Source organism: Toxotes jaculatrix, chromosome 19 (assembly GCF_017976425.1).
Source record: "Toxotes jaculatrix isolate fToxJac2 chromosome 19, fToxJac2.pri, whole genome shotgun sequence".
Lineage (NCBI taxonomy): Eukaryota > Metazoa > Chordata > Actinopteri > Toxotidae > Toxotes > Toxotes jaculatrix.
The window spans coordinates 15,913,962-15,937,860 of NC_054412.1; the positions used below are offsets into that span (position 1 = coordinate 15,913,962).

A 23,899-nucleotide genomic window follows, 5' to 3' on the forward strand; every position below is an offset into this window, starting at 1 on the left:
TTGTCTGTGCTGTGACTGATGTCGGATTAAATCGTTCCTGCGGGCTGAAGCTTGTGATAGACAGGGAGCACAGCGGGGGACAGAGGGGTCTCCAGTGCGTGATGGGGGCTAGGCTATATTACAAAACATGTCAATAAATCTGCTGCGCCGAGGCTGTGTGCATCAATGCATCATTTATGGCCAGTCAGTGACGGTATCCCGTGCAGGTCATCTCATATCCCGCACTCTTTAATAATTCAACGTGTATATATCCCGGAAAATATGTGTTTATTCTAGTATAGTTATAACTCTATCAAGAGCAGGAGGCAGCTAACGTTACTGCTGAGGGTCCACGACTTCAAGGTAGCTATACCTTCCTTTTTTTTTTTTTTAACACACGTGGCCTACTGTTTTTATACAGGAAAAACAAGTTTCTACCCAGGCACCTTGAGCACACATACTTTAAAGTAGCCAAAAATAGCTTTTTAATTTGCGTTTTTTTTTGCCCTCTAGAGTGAGAACTGCTAAGTATGCTATCAGGCGTGAGGTTAGCTGAAGGGCATCTTTCATAACAAGCCTGTGAGGGAAAGTGTCAGTAAAATATTCCGTGTGAAATTTGACTTGTCACCACATTAGCCTCATTTAGCTTAGCCTGCGGGCTAGCTGCGGGCTGGCTAGCTAGCTAGCTTTTGACATTAAATTAGATATTGTTGGAGGATTTCTGATAACTGAATATGAACTATATAGCCTTATAAAAAATGTTGTAAATGTTTAGGGTTAAATGTGAGTGATGTTGTTGTGGAAAAAAAGGCCTTTCATACACTGGAGGAAAGAAATCTCTATTCGTGCTTTAGTTAACTCAAAGAGAACATGTTAGCATTGTTAGCATTCAGTGTCACATCTATGGCCCACAGGGACACCTGATGCCTCTGTTAGGCAATACACACAATAAGTCATGTTAACTGAATAGAGGCCACGGCTAATTTCCATAGGAGACTGGCATCTCAGGTTTCATGGGCACATAAGACTTTGCTTATTGTAGGAACACACATACACAGCACATATCGTTGGTGGGTTGGATTGACACTGCTGTGTCCAGGGTTTCTTTCTTTCTTTCACAGAGCCTTTAAACCTCTTTGCTGTCTCACTGAGTCACTTTTAAGACAAAGACAATGATTGAACCGGGCAACTCGGTGTTGTCAGAAAGGCACACACATGCTCACTCGAGCACAGGGATACACATGCGTGCACACACAGTGCATTAGCATTAGGTATCAGTTACTAGAATTCAATAGCTTGCCTGCTGCAGCAAGATTAACTATTCAGGGCAGGTGGTTAAAGGGCCTATTGTGTTGCATGGTTCTGTGCTACTGTCATGATTGGACAATGCGTTTGTCTGGTGGGCTGCCCACTGCCAAAACAATTGCAAGGGCAAAGGTCTGGAAGAGTACACACACATATAAGGTTTCACCATGTGAATCATTTCTAGTTCTGCAGAGCAAATTTAAACAGAACTGAATATGTGCAGGTGGAGCAAGCGAGGACTAGTGCGCTAGTTGATATTCCATACCAGTGCCATCTGGGTTTCGATGATGAAATAATTTGAATATATATTCACTGAAAGAAAATTTAAAAAATGGTAATAGTGACGGGATTCAAATATTAAGTGGTACCACCATAACATCTTTCTGAATAGCTGTTTATGATTGTAATCCCCCAAAGACATGCAAATGAGAGAAAGAGTGGCGGTGGATAATTAGTCATACTTATCAGGGTCCCAGCAGGCCCTTACAGATAGCAGGCTAACGTTTGAGGCTAAACACATGTTCTGGCTCACCTCGATGGATTTTCACTCATCACAGCATCGGCAAGAGCAGTCTACTGGATGTTTTTGGTTTTTTTCCTCGCAAAATTTTTGTGTTGTGCTACTACTGTTTGGGACCCTTATTCTCAAATTAAGGCTTTAAAACTCTGAACGATTATTTGAGTTGATCTTCAAATAAAATGGGTAATTGGTAGAAATGGAACCCTGCATAAAATGCTCGTAAACCTTTAATGGATGTTATAAGTGGTTATTTAGTGGCATTTAATGGCCACATGGAGAGTCAAATCTGCATTGAATTGGTGTGCTCAATATCCTCTTTCAGTTTGATCTAAACTCATGGGCATAATTTTGTTTATCTGCAAGGCATTTCTGTATATTTTACTTAACTTGTTGGCACAAAAGCTGGTGCTGTTTGCTCTACTTTGCTTGTTCTGAAAAACACTGTTAATTGGACCTGGCTTAATTACAATGATATATTCTAATATAATGTAACAACATTACAAAATGCAGCCTAAAATGACCTTGCAGTGAAATTAACAGCTTTCTCACTCAGTATCTATCAAAATGCAACATTTTAACCCTCAAAAAATATTTTTTGTAGAGCTAGTTTACTGGATAGTTGTTGATTACATACATGTTATTGTACTCATGTTTTATATCTTATAGGTGTATGTATTCATACTATACTAATGGCCCACTACATATTTCATATCATCATATTTTATTTGTTGGTGGCTTCTTTGTTGTGCCAATTGACACAAAAAAATAATAACTTCTTGATTAAATTGAGTTTTTTTCTTCTTTTTTTCCTGTAGTTCTCTCAGAGGTCTGTCTGAAGCTGGAGATCAAACCATGGGGCACGAAACTGGACCGGCGATGAAGGTTATGTACTTCAATCCAGGAAGTCGCCTCAAAGAAAAAGCGCAAGACGCAGCTCTGAATCACTGACACAACACACCAAGGATCACCTTCATCTTAGCACTTTCACCTGTCCACTTTGTGTGGAAATTAGATTTTTTTTTTCCATGTGTCTCTGCATAGACTTGACTGGGAAGATTAGATTCCACCCATTATTAACATTAGATCTGCTTCAAAAGTAAAAGAAAAAAACAAAAAACAAAAGAAAAAGGGATATTGCATTCTCTGCTTGACTGTAAAGCTATCTATATGGAATATAACATTCAGCAGATAAATCCTGGATCACAGCCATAATCAGATGTTATTATCACTTTGAGGATCTATCTCCAGTTCTGACCCTCTTCTGATACACCGTGTTATTCTCTACAATGAATCCCAACAGCCTACCTGGGCATGTCCTCTTGCTGCTAAGTACTGTGCTGGGCCTGAGCGTAGGCTTGGAGTTTACTGGCTCCGAGGGTCAGTGGGCTCGCTACCTGCGCTGGGACGCCAGCTCCAGAAGTGACCTGACATTTCAGTTCAAGACTTCAGAATCGGAAGGCCTGCTGCTCTACTTTGACGACGGCGGATATTGCGATTTTCTGCTTCTCACAGTATCTGAGGGTAAGCTGCAGCTTCGTGTCAGCATCGACTGCGCCGAGACCACCATCACCTCTGATAAAATGGTCAACGACAGCCGTTGGCACTTTGCCGCCATCAACAGGCACAATTTGCGGACTGGCCTGGCCGTGGATGGCCAGACCAAGACGGAAGAGGTGCGGCCCCAGCGTCAGTTCATGAAGATAGTCAGTGACCTCTTCCTTGGAGGGCTCCCGGGGGACATCCGCACATCTGCCATCACCTTGCCCTCTGTCCGTGAGCTACCACCATTCAAGGGAATTATTACAGACCTCAGTTATGGGAGTAAGCTGCCCACGCTCATCAATAGTCAGAAAGTACGCTTGGAGATGATGGGCCTTTGCACAGAGAACCCCTGTGAGAATGGCGGGATCTGCTCGCTGGCAGATGGAGAAACCTACTGTGACTGCTCCAAAACTGGATATGTAGGTCGATACTGCACTGAAGGTAGGATGGCTGGCTCCAGAGCTTTCTGTGTCAAGCACCGAATATTGATTAAAATCTTTGTAAAAAAAAATTCAGAGGGATTCCTTACAAATTTAGAACTGACCTAACAGTAAGTTTGCTGTCTGCCTCCAGGTATACAGTGAGAAAATGATTACATCAACCATTCGTATTTGCTTTTTGCATCAGATATATGCTGTTAAAGTGATCTTATTGTGTGTGCCTTAAAACTCAGTGTATTTTGCCACACTATAAATCTCAATACAGACTGCTGAAATTAGATTTAATTTCCATAACTATGTTGCTATTCCCGCTACGCCTAATGTGATTTGTGCCGCCCCAAACTTCATTTATGAAATGCCTTGAAAAATGTGCATTGATTGCAATGTAGCATTTACACACCAGTGTAATTTCAGTGTAATTTATATGAAGCAAGGGCAGGTATACTCCCATGTGTTTGAAAGATTTAATGCAATTCACACAGGACATAGAATCAGAGTATTTCTTTGTAAGTTGTTGCTCTCGCAGCTTCTTTTAGAAAGTGTTCATATTTCATGTGGGAGTTAAATTGGAGGTGATGTGCTCAGCATTTCCTCTCCCTTCACAGTTATTACTTTTGATGAGGAAGCGGTGGAAATGGTATTAGCTGATATGACTAAAATTACAACACTCAGTTCTCTTTTCTCCATTAAATGTATTCAGCTCTTGCAAGGTGGTACAGGGACCTGAAGGTACACACAATGTTTGGATGAGAAACAACTTCATCTGTTTTTCCTCTGCTTCTCTGGCAAGGCCATCTCTTTTTTTGGGGCTAGTGTAATGAGATCCACACCTTAAAAGATATAGGCATACAAAGCTTTTTTTTTTTTTTTTTAAATAATGATATAATGCAGGACACACTTTTTAAAGTGATGCTTTCCCTTCCACTCCAGGAAATACTAAAAAATAATTTTTCCTGTACACTGAGCTACTTTCAATTTTTATGGCCCTACCCTGGCTGGTAGAGGGCTGCTTAATGTTAAAACCTACAAAACCTACAACCTGCAACCTTGAGATCAATGCCTTCTGATGCCAGTAATAACTTGATTTATTTCCTCTTTTTTGGTACTGCAACTCTAACATCATGAAAATATTCTATTTTTCATATTTGGATCAGTAATCCAGAGAATACACAATTTCACTAGAATCTTACACACTTAACTCTTCTCTTCATGCGTATGGATTGTAAAGGATAACTTGGTGTGAACAGACCCATGTCAGATTTCCTCCACTGCTGACCCACTTCCTGCCTGCCTAAATCAGACTGACATGGCTGAGGGATGACTCCATTTTGCCAAAAAATCAGGGGAATGCTCACTGAATGCTACAGCACTGATTGCAAGCTATTTAAAACTGTGTCTCATACAGTTAAGATTATTTGTCACCATTTTAGCACGCGTTTAAAATGTGTATTTTCAGATTTCCGTCCAGCGGTTTTTGCTGCATTTGGTTTCATAATATGTCCGATCATTTGCTGCTCAAACTAAGCTGTTTGGAGCTTAAATCCCAAGCGCTAGCCTGTGGCATTGTTCAGGACAGCACGCGATGTGCTGGTTGCGGAGCAGTCAAGCGGACGGACTGGACTTGCCTCCTTTTTGCTTCATCCCATTTGCTCATTGCCTGTGTTGAACAGTTGATAGAGGAGAAGAAGAAGGAGGAGGCGGAGGCGGAGGTGGAGGAGGAGGTGGTCCATTTGTCTGAGAGCCTCCTGAGAGCTGACAGGAGAACTATGACATCCTTGTGTTAAAACAACCAAGGTTTTAAGAGTGCGCTTGCGACTCATCCAGACAGCTTGGACAGGGAAAGAGATGGTCATATCTCAGCCGCAGGGCAGAGCAAGTATGACGAGTGCTTTCACCACAGGCCTGTTGTACCCCAATTTGTCCCAGGAGGTCAGCTGTTGGACACGAACAACCCCCTGCTTACTTCCTCTGTCTGTCTGTCTTTCTCTCTCGCACACACATCTATTCACACACCCCTCCTCCATTTTCTGCTGCCGTGAGGCAGTGAAAGAGGCAGGGAGGGTAGTCATGTTAGCTTCCCAGCTGATCTGACTGCTGCTCTTTTCTGCCTTCCCATTAACTGATGTGGCTGATTGTTGATTATGCCACAGAGACTGGGAACCATAATTAGGAGAATAATGAGAACAGAGATGGCTAATTTGCCCCGGAAAATGCTTGCACAAACACCACCGTCAGTTCAAACTGTCTGTCGGCAAACTAGCACAGGATTTTTTAAAATTATTGTTAAGTTCCTATGTCCATAAGTGGCAAAATACTTACCGTTCAAGCAACTTTAACGCACAGTATATATTTGGGGGATGCTCAGAGTGATCAAACTGTTGCTGTTTGGTTGCAGTTAGATGTGAACAACTGCTTAGCACACCTGTCTTTGTCGGCATACTGTTGATTATGCTGCACATTAACGAGCAATGAAAGCAATCTGTCAAACCTGTGAATATTTATACGTTACATTATCAGGCTGCATGGCCCGGGCCTTGCATGCTCGCACTCAGACACATTTGCATTTACGGTCGTGCGCACAAACACACACACACACGTTTGAGGAGCGGCGAGGCCCCGGAGCTGCTCGTTAAAGCGGGCAGATGGCTGACTGACTGAGTGGACTGGGCCTTGGAAGCATTTTGCCAGCCGTATTCCTAATGGTAGCCTGCTAGCCCACTGGCCTAGAGGGGAAATACGAGAAGTGGGCAGAATTAACATGAGATGAGAAAATGGCATGGGAAAGAGCGGTAGAGCCTGTTTGTGCCACTTGTGCCCTGAAAAAAAAAAAAACCATCCATTCCCACACGGTTTGCTCGTTTTTGGGTGTGCATTTCTTGTTATCGTGGGATAGCTTGGTTAGCCTACCACCCAAGCCTTATTTTTTCACCTCAGTGATGATCATGAGACAATCCTGTCTCTATCTGAGCTCTTCCCAAACTATCCAGCTCGACTAGCAGCTTAGCACCATAAACAGTTGGCCATAAAACACATGTTCAGTCTCTCCTCCCATGTGGATCAGGATGTATCAGTGTGACTAACTGTGTCAGGGCAATGAGCTGAAATTAGACACCACTCACCACTCGCTCTCCTCACGTGTTGACTTTGCCAAGTAAATGCCGCTGCTGTATCTACAGAGTTTTGTCTTGTGCTGTGTTGATAACTCTTAAACTGCTTCTTTCTGCAGAGTCATCTTTAATATTAACTTGATTCTGCTGCCGTTATTAGCTGTGCAAATATCAGTATCTTTTATGGTAATGATCTCGATATTGTCCCTCATTCTGTTCAATTAAATTAATGGGGGTGACATTATGAAGTCTCTTGAATACCTTGGGGTTTTTACAGTTACAATGAGATATGCATAAGGTCAAGGTTATTAAGAGCTACACTGGAATGTTTAATGAATATGTAAAATAATCGCTCGTTTCCTCAGTTGGAGTCCTACATCCTGCATTTGTAATGGACAGTTTAAGGCTCCCTTTTGCTTAAAAAATATTCACTGGCTTGATGGAAGGCTAGTAATTGAAGGCTAGGGCAAGCAAACTGTTAAGCAAGTGCTGAAATGGTGCCTTCAGGCTTAGCTTTGGGGATTAATAAACAGACATGGAAAAAATGACAGTTACAATAATCTTACTATAAAAAGTAGGTCAGGGGGAAAAAAAGGAAAAAAAAATGGTGCAGGGACTTGCCTGATTCCAGTGCAGAGGGCATTTGTGTCTAGTGCCCGAGCTGAAAATTATGTTTGGATTTGAGTGGTGAAACTGCTGGTAAAATAGAGCAGGGGATTACGGTCGGACCACATGTCCTCCACAGCACATTGGCTTGTTCTGGACGCTGTCGCATCAAGAGAAAGGGTTTTATCTACATGGGAAACTGAGCATTTAATACACAAACACGCATGCGGAGTATATGTGCACTTACTGAGCGCGAGCATTTGCACAGTCAGATAAAAACGTGTGCTTGCTCAGTTAGGCCCATACATTCAGGGGTTCTAAGTACCCCAGATCTGGAGAGCTGGAGCTGTGCTGCTGTCCATCAGCTGGCCACTATTTCCCTTCCCCCCTCTTCCATGCTTCGTCCTTCCCTTTCCTCTGCCAATGTCATCCTTTCTCGTGTGGGAGGAGAAGTAGCAGCCATTTTGGACTCCCTTAGACAGGAGGAAATCTCCCCTCACCTTCACCAACGGCTTCTATAGAATTTGTCTCACTACGCCTCCCCTCAAATGATAGTTCTGTCTTGTGTTGAGTTTGTTAAATTTGACATCTAACAAGGACTTAATGCTGTTGAGGAGAAAAAAATAACTCATGAAAATCCCCAGTTATATCAAGGGGATGGGAAACAGACCAGGCCAGCCTGGGCAGAGACCAAGACGGTCAAATCAACATCTGATATTGTATATTGGAGCCGACTGTAATTAAGATTTGTTTCATTTCCTCGTGCCAGTGTGTGCTGCTGTTTAGAGGCTCTCATTACAGAAATCTCTCAAAATTCATTTTAGGCCACAAGCACCACATTTGAGACAAAAAAAACAAAACAAAACAAAACAAAACAAAACAAAACAAAACAAGACAAAAAAACAGAATCCTGGATCAAAATGTGACACAGAACCACATATACAACTGAAACTGAATGCACTCACTGATCTCCCACGTGCCCTAAATCAAACTGGCATGTTTGATAACCAGAAGGTGTCATCCACGGGTGAGATCCTGGTGAGGATGTTTGCCGCAAGGGATGAAGCTTAATGTGTGGATTATTTATTTTATTTTTTTATTTTGCCATGCCATACTGTGAATTACAGGAATCCCACAGTGAGCATTCCCCGAGAAACCACAAGGGGTGTGATGAATTTGGGTTTGCAGTGAATAAAATGTTGGGGGGGTGGGTTAAAAGGGTAAAAGCGGAAGTGGAGGAGAACGACATGGGTCTGAGAAGAAGCGTCCTGAGATCCACAAACCTCACAACACCATAAATCCTCAGGGGTGTGGATTTATGTCTCTTTCTATGTGTGTGAGGCACTCTGTGTGATACAAGATGCAGAATATTATGTTTCTGTACCAATATTCGAAATGTAAAAGAGTTGATTTCCAAAGGTGTCACGTCAATCTGGTTCCCAGAGAGGATGGGACAGATGAAACTGTGTTTTTTTTTCTCCACAGGGTTTTACACTGAACTAGTCATTTTGATCAGGCATGTCAAGGGGCAGCTCTTTGGCCCTTACATGGCAACACGGTGCTTAGAAGTGTGGTATGTTTTGCATGTTAGACCCACATGCAAAAGCGGCTGTAGTGTGTCACTAATGCAGGACTTCTCTTTGCTTTCTCTCCTTTCTTCTAACAACTCCGCAGCAGTCCAGAGAAAACCAGGTGAGTCTCAGGAAGGTCACATGGAAATTACTTAGGCACTGAGTTTCAAACTATAAGCAAAACTTACCAGTAATCCTGATACAGCATTTGATATTGACATTTATTCAGTAAACAACTTGCAGAGCTACTTTATATTCACATACTGTGTTGCTCTCTTTATTAGTCATTTGTCTGTTTCAACAGAAAGCTTTCAAATGCACTTTAGAAAGCTTTGCTTTTAAGTGTGATAGCCATGGTTTGCCATCATGCAAAGCATGCATAATGACAATACAAGTGTAGTATTGGTGTGCTGTTGTTCCTCAAATTTTCTCTCTCTTCCTGTCTGATTTTTTTCCTCTTCAAGGCCTCGCACACCTGAAGGCAGAGCAAGGTACTCTCTTCTTTTTCTTTGTAGATCTCTGTTGTGTTTTTTTTTTTTTTTTTTTTTTTGGTTCACTCACTGCCTGACTTGGATTTGGGGCCTAATTTTTGCGCTGTGTGCCTTCGCTACCTGTCCATGTGCATTTGTGTGTTGCTGTGCTCCCATTGTTGCTGAAAAGAAGTGGGAGGGTTTGTGTGTGTGTGTGTTGCTGGGGAAGGGTGCATGGCGGCATGGCATGTTCCTCACCTCACCTTCATCTTTCTCCCTCTCTCTGTCCCTCACTCTCTTTCTCTCTATGCTTCTGTGCCTCCTCACCCTCATTTCGCCCAGGTTTTTGTGTATTACATAATTGTGGACTGCTCTCAGTTCCACAGCTAACATGCAGTGACACACTCCACTGTTCTGACTTGACCTTTGCAGTGACCGGATAGTGGAGGGAGGGAGGGAGGGGAGCATAAAAAGGAGGGGAGCATAAAAAGCAGGGGAGCAGGAGGGCGGATAAGGAAATCAGTGGAATTCAGGGAGACAGCTTAGAGGAGGAAGACAAGGATTGGTATGGGAGATAAAGAGGGGAACAGAGGAAGGTAAGGAGCAGAAAGTATCAAGGTTAGGTAGTGCACAAGTGTTTTAGCTGCCTAATCTTAACTGTACTTTAACTGTTGTTAATTTGCAGTAAGCACAATCTTTGCCTGACCTAAACCATACTCTAGTAAGTTCATTCATGATCTTGGAAAACAGATGACAAAACAATTTTATTTTCAGAAAGTTTCAGTCTTCCCATTATTCTGGTTACGTTGGCATTAGTGAAACATCACTGAACGTAATCTGAGATTTTGTAGAGTCCTCCAGTATCAATATTCTGTTGTGGCACAGTTGAGGAACAGTGAGCGTCACAGAGGAGGCCCGTGTGAGGGTTCTGTCACACCAGCATTTAGAGCAGTGAAACTTTATACAGAAATAATTTTTCACTTCATTGGAGTTGCCAGGATCTTTGGACTTGCGTGCAAATGTAAAGTAAATTCCTGATGTACTTTCGCATGCTTGTAAACTGTCTTGACAGAGCTGACCTTTAAGGTAAGGGAGATAAGTGGAGAGTCCAGAATTGAGAAAGTGGTTATGTTAGCTGTGCTGTAAACTTTTTCTTCATAGCCTTCCTTTTCCTCTTCTGAATAACAAGGGGGGTCAATAGAGTGTTCCTCTTCATTTCCATTTTGCCTCAAACGCAACTGGCCACAATAAATCGTAGCAACTGCGTGACCCTCAAGTCACCAAGCTTCCAGTACCACTTATTTTCAGAGGATGTACAAATAAATTTTGACGTGCCTCTTTCTGGTGTGACCTTAGCGTAGAGACACAATTCCCAGAAAGATAAAGAAAAAAGAAAACACAGAAGGCTAAAATTGTGAAGTGTCAGTTGTCTGCTGTCCATATTTGCTTCTTTCATTTCACCACCATTTGCATGATTGTCGACATTTTGCATGAAAGTGTCAGTTGGCAGTGTGCAGGCTTACGGTACACTAACAATAGCTTATCCCTACTTTTTGCTGTCTTTCTCTGGTGCTCTGCGCGGGATGACACTCTTCCCTCTTTTATCTCTACGGATCCTTTCTCCTCTCCAAAAACTGTAGGTAGAAACAAAGGTACAGCAAATCCCTTTTTCCTTACTGTACTCTTATCTGCGCTGGAAGAGCTGTGTCTGTGTCTTGATGTTTGTGTGTGTGTGTGTGTGTGTTGAATTTGCGCTTGTGCTGCCACTGGTTAATCATTCATTATGTGTGTTCATTAAATGTGTGCATATGCTCGTCTGTGTGTTTGAGAGAGAGAAAATTCAGGGGACTCGATGCTTTCCAGCTAACGAGCGCCCGTATTTATTGTTGCATGAAGGATGAGCGATTGAGCAGATGAGCGGAGATGGAAATAAATATGGTGTCTGTGCTGGAGACGAGAGATTTTCAGTTGATTATCACTGTTAAATTTAAAATGATGATAGTCGTAGTTTGCTCTACGATGAATTATTCAGTGTCTTTGCAAACAGTAAATATTAATGATCGACTGCATGTGCGAAGACGAGGCACACATGTATTTGTGTGTGTATGTGTAAGTGCTTAATTGGATGTGACAGTTCGACGTCTGTTGAAAAGGAGCTGATTGGTGAATTTGACCTGACATTTGGCTTCATTTGAATGAGGTCATAGCAGCGGCTTTTGTCTATTGCAGTCGTGTAGAGAATATCCTCATTATTCATTTATCAAAGCCATGCGATACACTGTGTGGTTGTGTGTGGTCATATGTGCGTATGTTTGTGTGGCTCCTTCAGCTAGATAGAAGAAAACAGTGAATTGTGAGTGTGTTGCAGTAAGTTTGACTACAGTGGTATGTGTGAGTCGCCTGTGTTTGCTATTCTGAACAACTGAATATATAGTTGGCTAAGTTAGAGTTTTCCATGTGACTATTTTTTTATAAGATTGTGTTGTAAAATGCACTTGATATCTTGGTAAATAACTAAAGCTGGGTCTAGTCCCAGGCCAAAAGTCCGCTTCCTCACCAGTTCCCCTCACAGTGGGGAACTACTAATGCGCTACTTAGCCAGACATGCTAACATTTGCTTTTGGTGTTAATGCTAAAATAAATAAATAAATAAATAAATAAAATGAAAGACAGCCAGCGCCCTGCACACTTGGACAGTTGCAGTTCAGGGAAAGGACTTAGAGGACTGTCAGTGACTATATGATCCTCTGTCTTGACTGATATGAAGTAAAGAAAAGTTATGTATTTTCTGATTTTTGGCAGAAATGCGATTACAGTGAAACTTTAACATGTATGAGTTGTCTGTGTTCACTATTCTGAACAACTGCCACTGCATGAGACCCTGCACTGTGTTCCCCCCTGTGGATGGGAACAGAATTCCCTTACACTTGTATCACATCAGCATATTATGTAGCAGTGGGCCCGTCAGTGTGTAGTGAGAGGTCCCACAGCGGTTTGTTGTTAGTGCTGTTGCATAACGGAACAAGAAGAACCCAGGTTTGACGCACAGCTCTGGGCCTTTCTATGTGGAGTCCGTGGGGGTTTCCTCTGGGCGTTCCAGTTTTCTCCAGCATGCAAATCAGATGGACTGGGGGACTTTAAATAACCCATAAGTGCAAGTGTGAATGATTGTTTCTATATCTATATTAACCCTGCAATGATCCCTGGGTAGGCTGCTGACTTTTGTGTGTAAAGGAATAACTATGCCATGAAAATTAATGAATTATGGTGTCAGAATGGTGGCTAAATAATTGCTTAACTATCATTAGAGATATAACAGGAGATGATTCTAAAGCACACAGACAAGACCATGTTCATGTTACGTAAGTTATTAATATTGTGGAATACGGAGACCATGATGTGTAAAATGAGGATGTGCCTTACAGCAGGTCCCTGTGCTATTAGATTCATGTCTCTGCAGTTGTGCGTATGTACTGTAAATGGCACAGTGGTCAGAGGGCACGGTAAGTGGGAGGCTGGGGAGAACAAACCCGAGAGGAGAGACTAGAAAGAGTGGGGGAAGGGGCTGAAGGCGAAAGAAGGAGAAAGGACAGAGTGCTGCAGATTAAAGGACCAGGGGAGCATGTCAGTGTTGTAAGGCCACGTATTTCTAATGATAAATATGGAGCATCTCGTCATCCCTGTACTCAAATCTGGGCCTGATGCCGCATGTACCCCGAGCCATCTATTGAGAAAGTTTTAGTCCCCTGCAGTCAGAGAGGCCCCGATTGTTCTTGGCTCACAGATGGAACTTTTTTGATGCATAGCTTTGACGATATAGCAAACTTTTTAGAAGCCATGGCAGCGGACCAGGGACTGTGCTCCAGTTAGCAACATTGCTCCAGTTAACAACATGCTCCACTTTAACCTCCATGTACAGTTTATTAGACTGCACATATAATATCTCTGTTTTCAGGTTTTAGTGGTTGAAATGTTCTTAAATAAATAAGTAAATATTACAATTTATGTATTTATTTCTACGAATAATTAATATTTACAATTAATAAGAATGTTTTTAAGATAATCTATGTTCATCTGAGTGAACCGAACTGAAAGGACAGTCTTCATGTGGACCCAGGTACCAATCAAAGACCTATTAAAAGACCTCATTTTCAGCTGACATTCGGAACATATCTAAATATGTCAACTGGATAATGAGATCTGATGGCTAGGGCTTGCATTTACACTCTGGTAATTACAGATGTGGCCAAGAGTGTTGGTACCCTTACACCTCATAGAAACAACGCTCTGTTCTTCTGGAAAAGTGTTGAAATTAAAAGCTCTTTTGTCATGCATACCTGCATGCCCGTGGTTTCCCTTAGAATAAAATATAAAAGCTGTGAAAAGAGCTGAATTCCTGCTTATTCTTCAAAGATATTCTAAAATGACCTGGAAAAAAATATCGGTAACCCTTAGATGTGGCGATTAAATAAACCGTAGACTGTAGTGATATTTCAAGTAGACTGCTGTCTTCAATTCAATCTTATAATCAGTCCTTCAGCCTTATAGGAGAAAAGTTCTCTTTGTGCTGTCTGGTATCGTGTGCACCACACTGAACTTAGAAAAGAGAAAGAAATGAAGAGAGATGTCTGACAAGATAAGGAGGAAAATAATTGCTAAACATGGACAAGGTACAGGCTAGGAGACCGTCTCTAAGTAGTCTGATGTTCCTGTGACCACAGCCATGAATCTGTGCAGGGCACAATGAAATCAGTGGATTATCGGGGCATTCTGGAGTGAAACACACTATCCAGTGTCAGAGAGCTCTGTCTCAGCAACAGGTCATGGCTCCACCAGCAGGATGATGACCCAAAACATACATCTGAAAGCAGCCATCGGACCGGTCTGAAGTGGCCTGCAATGAGACCTGATATTAATCCAATTGAAAATCTATGGAAAGAAGTATTGTGAATGGGTACCCGGCAAAACACTTCCTTAGCAGATTTTGTTCTGATGTGGTTACGGTAATACAAAAAAAACATGAAACACATTTGGACCATGGTGTCCTCTTTTGCACTTGCTGACGTGACATAATTATTTTCTCCCCTATGTCTCATCAATGATGTGCTTTCATTGGACACTGGTTTTCATCAGGATTTGACAGTGTAGTCCAAGGTCACATATGAAACTCTAAGCTGCAGCCTGCAGGTCTTGCTTGCCAGCATTACCTAATGGCTTTCCTTTGAACGCAAAAAAATGTCTGTGCACCGTAAAATGTTTCGCTTTTATAAGTCAGTCTTCTTTCTAACATGATAAAAGATTAAATAATTTTACTTGAATACACACACACAGGAAGGTCAGAATATACACCTTGAAATATGCAATCCAGAGTTAATTTAACACCATGCTGATGTGGTCTCATTGAACTATGAGTGTCATAATTACACACCCTATACATGATAGTGTTACACTGCAAATTATTGCAGGGTAATGAAGAGTACTACAGTGTGAATGTTGTTTTCTGTAATTGTACTCGCTCCCTGTGCTGTAGATGAGACAGAAAAGGTGAATATCTCATTCTGTGATGAAACTGTTGGGACAGGGGTGGACAGAGAAAGAGCGCTGCTGTGGTTGCTTTGGACATAACTTGGCAATGGGGGCGAGTCCACTTTAGAGAGCAGTGAATGTGCTGGGAGGGAAGGAGAGGAGGAGGAGTGAGGAGTTCAGCCCGAGTCTAATCCCCCGCATGAAGGCTTAGGACCGAGAACTTATTCTCCACTTCTGGAGTCACTCTCCCTAATTATCCCCTCAAAGTCCTGCCACAAAGTTCACACAGACAAGATTTTTGCTTTCTGCCTCTGTCACACACACTGTTTCTGTCTCTCCCCTTCCCTCCCTCTCTCTGTATATATATATTCTCTCCCTGCCTGTCACCTCTCTTCTGACTCTGACTCCATCTCTCTCAGTCTCCCTCTCAGCCTTTGTCCCACCCTATTCATCTCTGTCTGCCTCTGTATTCTAGTTAGCCTTTCTCACTTTCTCTCTCCTCCTGCTCCTTACACTTTTTTTTTGTACCTCTCCAGTTCAGAGTACTGTGGACATTCATGAGCCTCACATCACAGTCAGGCTCAAGATGGGAGCACTATGCTGGTGCTTACTGCCTGTCCACAGATGCTGCCAGGCTTCAGTGGGATTTATGTCCATTCCCTTCAGAGCTTTTTGGTTAGTTCACTGACTTTGCCACTTCTAAACCAGAGATATCTCAGTGGCTTCGGTTTACAGTACCTTGTTTCCAGTCTTGCACAGTAGCTTCAGGCAATAGTCCCATATACCCACATACTGCCCTCCTCAAAAACAGTGATCATATAGAGTGAACAACCATCAGAGAAGTTATGCTTTGGTGTATGAGAGATACTGCAGCGTATTTAGTTTGTTCCATTTCAAGTGTGTATGTCATGTGCGTCACACAGCATCTCATATTATTTGATATGCTGTTCTGGGAAGCAAACACGATAAAACTGCTGCTATTTCAGAGAAATAATGTGCTTGGAAATTGGCCAGTCGCATATAATCATCCGCTAACACACATCAACCAGTAATGACCCGTGTCACGATGCTGTTTGTGTGCAAGCTTACACGTGAAACTATAGCTGCGTTTTGATGCAAGCCACATGTTGACGGTGTGCATTGTGCTTACGTGACTCATTCATTAACTTGAGCACCTCAGACCTCTGTAACCTGCTCCTCATCTCTGCTTGAGGATACCAGCTTGAGGCTGCATTAGCCGCTACTAGCATAACTCACCTTAAACTTTGACCAAACTGTCCAGGCTGTAAGTTGCATTGTGGGTAATGTAGGCACCAGATTTTGAGGAAGAAGAATGTGGTCTGGAAACATCTCTTATTCAGCTGCATTGCTTTTGATACTTTCTTATAAACCACAACAAAGTTAAATGATAAATTGGTCCAGTGCTCTTTTATGGGTGCGCATGCGCACCTTCATCATCATGCACACCGTACAGACAAAACTGTTGCCATCTCATCAAACCGTTGCCTCATAGCGTTACTTATTGCACAGGGAACCTTTAATGCACTGGTTCTGTTTCGCCATCTTATTGAGTTCATTTAGATGTCAACGAGCGAACGCTCTGTTAAGACAGCTGACAGCTGGGAAGGATATTATTGCACATAACAATACTCTTTGGGGAAACCCTCTTGAGAGCTAGTAGACAACTTTGAGAGTAGCCAAAATTCTTCGTTTCTACAGAAGTGAACTGCTGCTGAATTGATTTACGATGCTGTTTGTGTGCAAGCTTACACGTGAAACTATAGTGGCGCTTTGATGCAAGCCACATGTTAACGGTGTGCATTGTGCTTACGTGACTCATTCATTAACTTGAGCACCTCAGACCTCTGTAACCTGCTCCTCATCTCTGCTTGAGGATACCAGCTTGAGGCTGCATTAGCCGCTACTAGCATAACTCACCTTAAACTTTGACCAAACTGTCCAGGCTGTAAGTTGCATTGTGGGTAATGCAGGCACCAGATTTTGAGGAAGAAGAATGTGGTCTGGAAACATCTCTTATTCAGCTGCATTGCTTTTGATACTTTCTTATAAACCACAACAAAGTTAAATGATAAATTGGTCCAGTGCTCTTTTATGGGTGCGCATGCGCACCTTCATCATCATGCACACCGTACAGACAAAACTGTTGCCATCTCATCAAACCGTTGCCTCATAGCGTTACTTATTGCACAGGGAACCTTTAATGCACTAGTTCTGTTTCGCCATCTTATTGAGTTCATTTAGATGTCAACAAGCGAACGCTCTGTTAAGACAGCTGACAGCTGGGAAGGATATTATTGCACATAACAATACTCTTTGGGGAAACCCTCTTGAGAGCTAGTAGACAACTTTGAGAGTAGCCAAAATTCTTCGTTTCTACAGAAGTGAACTGCTGCTGAATTGATTTACGATGCTGTTTGTGTGCAAGCTTACACGTGAAACTATAGTGGCGCTTTGATGCAAGCCACATGTTAACGGTGTGCATTGTGCTTACGTGACTCATTCATTAACTTGAGCACCTCAGACCTCTGTAACCTGCTCCTCATCTCTGCTTGAGGATACCAGCTTGAGGCTGCATTAGCCGCTACTAGCATAACTCACCTTAAACTTTGACCAAACTGTCCAGGCTGTAAGTTGCATTGTGGGTAATGTAGGCACCAGATTTTGAGGAAGAAGAATGTGGTCTGGAAACATCTCTTATTCAGCTGCATTGCTTTTGATACTTTCTTATAAACCACAACAAAGTTAAATGATAAATTGGTCCAGTGCTCTTTTATGGGTGCGCATGCGCACCTTCATCATCATGCACACCGTACAGACAAAACTGTTGCCATCTCATCAAACCGTTGCCTCATAGCGTTACTTATTGCACAGGGAACCTTTAATGCACTAGTTCTGTTTCGCCATCTTATTGAGTTCATTTAGATGTCAACGAGCGAACGCTCTGTTAAGACAGCTGACAGCTGGGAAGGATATTATTGCACATAACAATACTCTTTGGGGAAACCCTCTTGAGAGCTAGTAGACAACTTTGAGAGTAGCCAAAATTCTTCGTTTCTACAGAAGTGAACTGCTGCTGAATTGATTTACGATGCTGTTTGTGTGCAAGCTTACACGTGAAACTATAGTGGCGTTTTGATGCAAGCCACATGTTAACGGTGTGCATTGTGCTTACGTGACTCATTCATTAACTTGAGCACCTCAGACCTCTGTAACCTGCTCCTCATCTCTGCTTGAGGATACCAGCTTGAGGCTGCATTAGCCGCTACTAGCACAACTCACTTTAAACTTTGACCAAACTGTCCAGTCTGTAAGTTGCATTGTGGGTAATGTAGGCACCAGATTTTGAGGAAGAAGAATGTGGTCTGGAAATATCTCTTATTCAGCTGCATTGCTTTTGATACTTTCTTATAAACCACAACAAAGTTAAATGATAAATTGGTCCAGTGCTCTTTTATGGGTGCGCATGCGCACCTTCATCATCATGCACACCGTACAGACAAAACTGTTGCCATCTCATCAAACCGTTGCCTCATAGCGTTACTTATTGCACAGGGAACCTTTAATGCACTAGTTCTGTTTCGCCATCTTATTGAGTTCATTTACATGTCAACGAGCGAACGCTCTGTTAAGACAGCTGACAGCTGGGAAGGATATTATTGCACATAACAATACTCTTTGGGGAAACCCTCTTGAGAGCTAGTAGACAACTTTGAGAGTAGCCAAAAATTCTTCGTTTCTACAGAAGTGAACTGCTGCTGAATTGATTTACTGCTGTTGTGCTGCTCGAAGTATTAGGTAGAAAAATTTGCTGAGCGACTCTAGCCTCTAAATACAGTCCTTAACCTACTGACACATGATTGCATGTTAAAAAATGAGGCTTTTTTCCCCTTCATGTTCTTTGAAATTCATGAGATAGAGATAGGTGCTGGGTGCCATCAGAGGTTTGGTTTGTTTGTTTGCATCCATTCAGTGTCACCGAGGCAATGAAAACACACTTTCCTGTTATGCCTCAGACGTTGGGATTCAGAGCACCAGCTGGTACTTATTGGCCTTGGCACGCGTTGGCTGTGCTGTTGATAAACGGCTATTAATGGCCAGACGCTCACCCTGAAATTGAGTTTAACTTTGCCTCTCCTCATTACTCAGTCTGAAACTACACTGCAGTCCTCGAGGTGGATTTCAAAGTTGCCAAAAATTGAGGGCATTGGTCAAATTGATTTCAGCACTAACCGGCTGCTGCTCAAGTAGTCCGAAAATATGAGGTGTAAATACAGACCTCCTCCTCTACACCTGTGGGTTTCCTCCTGCTGTACCTGTGGAAACATTTTTTCAATGTATCTGTCCTTAGTGAAAGTGAAGTCTAGGATTGTTCATTTAGTACTAAGCTGTACCTAAAACCCATCCTTTGTACAAGTCTGCTCACATTCTTTCAGGTTGTAAAACTCTCCCCAGAGTTGTTGTAAGGAAATAAGGATTATACCTTGTGGTCATTTAAACCAGATGTCCCCTAAAGTGAAATGACATCTGTAACTGTTGATCTGGAAAGACCTTAGCTAACCTGGGAGTGAACCCCAGTTAATTGTCCTGAGTGCTTACAGTAGGTGTGCTAACAGATCTTTCCTAGAATGAACTGTTTATCTAAAACTGCTGATCTGGAAATATCATAGATGGCCTGAGAGTGAACCCCATTTGGTTGTCCTGATTGTTTACATTTGGTGTGACCAGAAGACATCCTTTACTGTCTCTCATGCTGGGAAAGGTATTTATGGCATACTGACTACAGGTATAAAGAGTCATACTAGACAACACTATTCAGACAACACTGCAGAACACACTGTGAACTGTATGTCTTGTCTCCATGCTGCATGACATTAAAAGACTTGATTCACAACACCCGGTCTGAGTTTCCCTTTGCAGGATTAGACCCTCACATTGTTTTCACATACCCCTTTCAGTTCATAGAAGCCAGAACCTAAATTGCTCAGAACTGTGCCTGGAAAGTGGAGGCAACAGGCTGCTCTGTTTGTGGTTCACAGTTTTATTATAAAGGAATAAAGCAGATTTTGCACTGGTTTCATTACATTTGTCTCTAGAATCTGAGAGAGGCATCGATTGTCTCCTCTCTTCTAATTTCCTTTACATGTTTTCTCCCATTTCTCAGCTTCTATCTATGTTCTCTCTTTGCTGTCATTTCCCTCGCTTCTGTTTTTCCCCACACTCTTGCTCCTTTCTTTTATTTGACTTTTTGTTTCCTATTTAGTTTACATTATTCTCTGTCATGTTATGTTCTGCTCTGCCTTATCCCCTTTATCTGAGCCATTTCCTGAATCTGTGGTTCCCCAGACAAGGGGCAGAGGTTCCCAAAACATTGTCAGCTACATTGGACAATTCTTACCCAGGCACACTGATGCTAGCCTGACGATTGGTTTTCTTTCCGTCCTTCACTTTCTTTTTTCGCTCTCTTGTGGCCTTGTGCTCTCTTTACTCCTCTCCCTCTGTTCTCTCTCTTTCTGCTGCTGACCTCTGGGATCAACCGAGCAAAACTGATTCCCACTTTTTCACGGATCATAAGTGCGTCAGTGGTTACGCAACAGCGAGAGAGAGAGAGAAAGAGAGAGAGAGCGAGAGAATATGTGAATATGTAACTGACATATTTGTCCATCTTTATTTGCGTTGCTGCTTATCACCAAATGAATATTGCTCTTGGTTAAGCCACATTCTCAACAAAATATTTAAAATGTTTGCATAAAATATTTGAGCTATCATTACTGGCTTTGCTGCTGGGCAAACACAAAATGTGCACTGTTCACACACAGCAACGAATAGAAATGTTTACACATTACATAAATGTACATCTGCACTGTCACAGATAGGAATGCAAGTTGTAGTCTTCTTTCTCTGCCTTCAAAGTCTGTTAATTTTTAATGACCACACAGCGTGGCAATTTAAAAAATGTTTTCATGACTCACTAGTCAGAAGACCGACCATATCCGTGGCAAATACACCCTCATTTCAAGTGAATAAATGGGTAAAATATAGCAAAATGAAACAACAGGGTTTTCATGTGGGAGTAGTAGTACACTGAGTGAACACATTTGGCTGAAGACTCAGGAATGCTGTGTATTGTTTGTGAAGTGCCTGAGACCTTATGAGTAGGATTTATGTGAAGAACTAGGTTAAGATGTGGCTTGAAGGGCTGCATTGTGAGAGTCTAAGTATGAGCACAGAAAGGCTCAGGAATATGTGGAAACGTGTATGTGTGTGTGTGTGTGTGTTTGTGCAGAGTGTTTGTGTGAATGTGCAGAGGGGTGACATGTGTAGATGTGATGGCTGCAGCCATGCATAGATGTTCACACCAGAGAGAAAGTAAACAAACATGGCAGCAGAATGGTAAGAAATGTAGCCACCACTATTTGAGCACACTGGCCCGTTCCGTCTTCCTCCTCTCTCCCTGTATCCTCCTCCTTTAATTCATCCTCCTGGCCTCTGTTTGTTGCTTTGGCCGAGGAGGTGATGTTTTCAGCCCCTTTTGTCTGTCTGTTTGGTTGTTAACTAGCACGATATCTCTACTACAACTCTAACTACTAAACAGATTTCACAAAAATTTGGCAAAACATTTTTCTTTGCAGGAGGCAAAGGCAGATCTGAAGAGTACCACAATGTTGTAGTTCACAAAAGAACATTTTTGCTGACAACTGTAAAGCACAGAAGCAGTTTTTCCCCTGACTCTTATATTTTGATACCTTAGTCCAACGTGTATCTACGCGATCACCAGATTTTGCATATCATTCAACAGTTGTTTTGTTTTTCCATACCATTTTTAATAGTTTGTCGAACTGTGGCCAGTTTCTCATTAAAACTGTGTAACCCTCTGGTTGCACAACCAAATTTAAGTCTGCACACATATTAACTCTGAGCGGTCTTACAAAATGTGAGGACATTTGACATTGCTATAGTAACATTAAACATTTAAATGACTTTAACTGAGGTCTGGAGAGTGACTGCCTTGAATTTTTTACATTTATATTACAAGGACTTCTGATCTCCAAAAATCTGCATGATCGAAGTTATTCTCCCAGGTGAGTCCTGTGAGTGTGTGTGTGTGTGTGTTGTAGCGTAGTGCTCATGCAGCATGTCTGCTATTCAAACGTTATGACACTGATGACCACAAAAAAAGGTGTCGTCTCATTTCCCCAAAAAATATTTCATGTACATTTGGTGAAATTTTGACCCATGAACCATGATGAAGGCAGTGAATACTTATTAAAGGAAAAAGACCTAGAACTAATGGAAAAAAACTGTCCATGACTTCGGTTAACATTAGAGTCACAAAGTAAGTGACATGAAATGTTAAAAAAAGGTGAAGAGAAAGAGTCATTCTTCAAACTGAAACCAAGGGCAGACTTTTGTGAGGTGAGGAATGGAAACCTTTCATGGTACACCATTTGAAGGGAATAAATATTCTAGGAACCATGATAATATTGGGCGGCTTTTATCTTGAGAAAAAGAAGAGATTATTATTATTGTCGTTATTTTATTATTATTATTATTTCACATATTTATATATGCCATAGCTAACCAAACATTCCTCAGGTCATTTGCAAAAGAGAAATGTTCAGAATGCTAAAATAGGAATATCCATGCAATTAATATTCAGTGAACAAACATCCATGCCCACATGTTCATACTTTAATTTGAGGCAGAAAGGCTCATAATTGGATATATCAGTGAGGAAACTCCAGCGATTGTGCACAATAGAGAGAAATTATCTTCAGTTGAATTTTCTTTTTCTTTTGTTTTTTTTACTGCGCCCTCAATTAACTGGTCAGTTGAGATGTCTGAGGCAGTCATGTGACTTCAAAGAGGCCTCACATTTTGCTTAGTTCTAACCAAAATTAAAGAGAATCTCTAACCCTAACCCCCCCATCCCCTCCTTAGAATGAGACATGGTAGGAGCCACGTAGCGGGCAAATGCCCTTGCTCTGGCGGAGCCATTATGCAGATCATATGCTAATGAAGTCGTCCTATTTGGTTCTGCTCAGGGTGCACTGCACTGGGGGAAGATAATCAAGCACTGATCAGCACCCAGTGCTGCACTCGCTGTGCGCTTGCACATATGCGTGTGCGTTTGTGTGTGTTGAACGTAACCAGCCATGTGTGTTGTCTTGGTTGTGCTGGTTGGCTTCCGGAGAGAGAAAATATGTTTGGGTGCACATGTACTAAATATGAGGGTCTGTAATTATTTTCGGTTGTTTTGTTTTTTGCGCTTAATGCACTAACTGCCTTCTTTTACACAAACTGTCTCACTATATTTGCTAATAATGTATATGTGGCTGCTGCAAAGATTCTGTGTAACTTTAATGGTATGTCCAGGGCTGCATCCACGAATCTTAGAAATGCTGTGTCCCTCACAGCACTCCCCACCTCTTAAATTATTTGGAGCTTTCATATTTTATTCATTAAATTTTCTTTATGATGATATTAGCTGCATATTAGATGTATTGGTGTATAAATCGGCCAGCAGGTCTAAGAAGACCGACAGTGTGAGTTAATTTAGAAACAGTGTCACCATTGCAGTTATGTCTACTAGAGAACACTGACAAGTTTATTTTTTTTTTCAACATAATGGGATCAGACAGTAAAACACCCACCATGTGTACATTTTTAGTTGTAGAATGAAAATACCCTCGAAATTCGCATAAAAGAAAAAAAAAGAAGCTCAGAGGACACGACCTCAGTGTCCTCAGTGGTAGCTACGTCCCTGGTGCTGTCACAACAAATGTACTAGAACTCTGCTACAAGGCTCTGGTAT

At 41.9% G+C, this 23,899-nt stretch overlaps 1 protein-coding gene across 1 annotated transcript in view; it reads left to right on the forward strand.

Annotated features, from left to right (window-relative positions):
* The first annotated feature begins 3,090 nt into the window (after positions 1 to 3,090).
* LOC121199408 (neurexin-3b) overlaps positions 3,091 to 23,899 on the forward strand; it is a 260,973-nt gene continuing 240,164 nt past the window's right edge. Inside the window, exons 1-5 of the mRNA XM_041064054.1 lie at positions 3,091 to 3,787; positions 8,511 to 8,513; positions 9,174 to 9,191; positions 9,535 to 9,561; positions 11,181 to 11,192. Coding sequence (XP_040919988.1) covers positions 3,091 to 3,787; positions 8,511 to 8,513; positions 9,174 to 9,191; positions 9,535 to 9,561; positions 11,181 to 11,192 — 757 coding nt within the window. The remainder of the gene's footprint in view (positions 3,788 to 8,510; positions 8,514 to 9,173; positions 9,192 to 9,534; positions 9,562 to 11,180; positions 11,193 to 23,899) is intronic.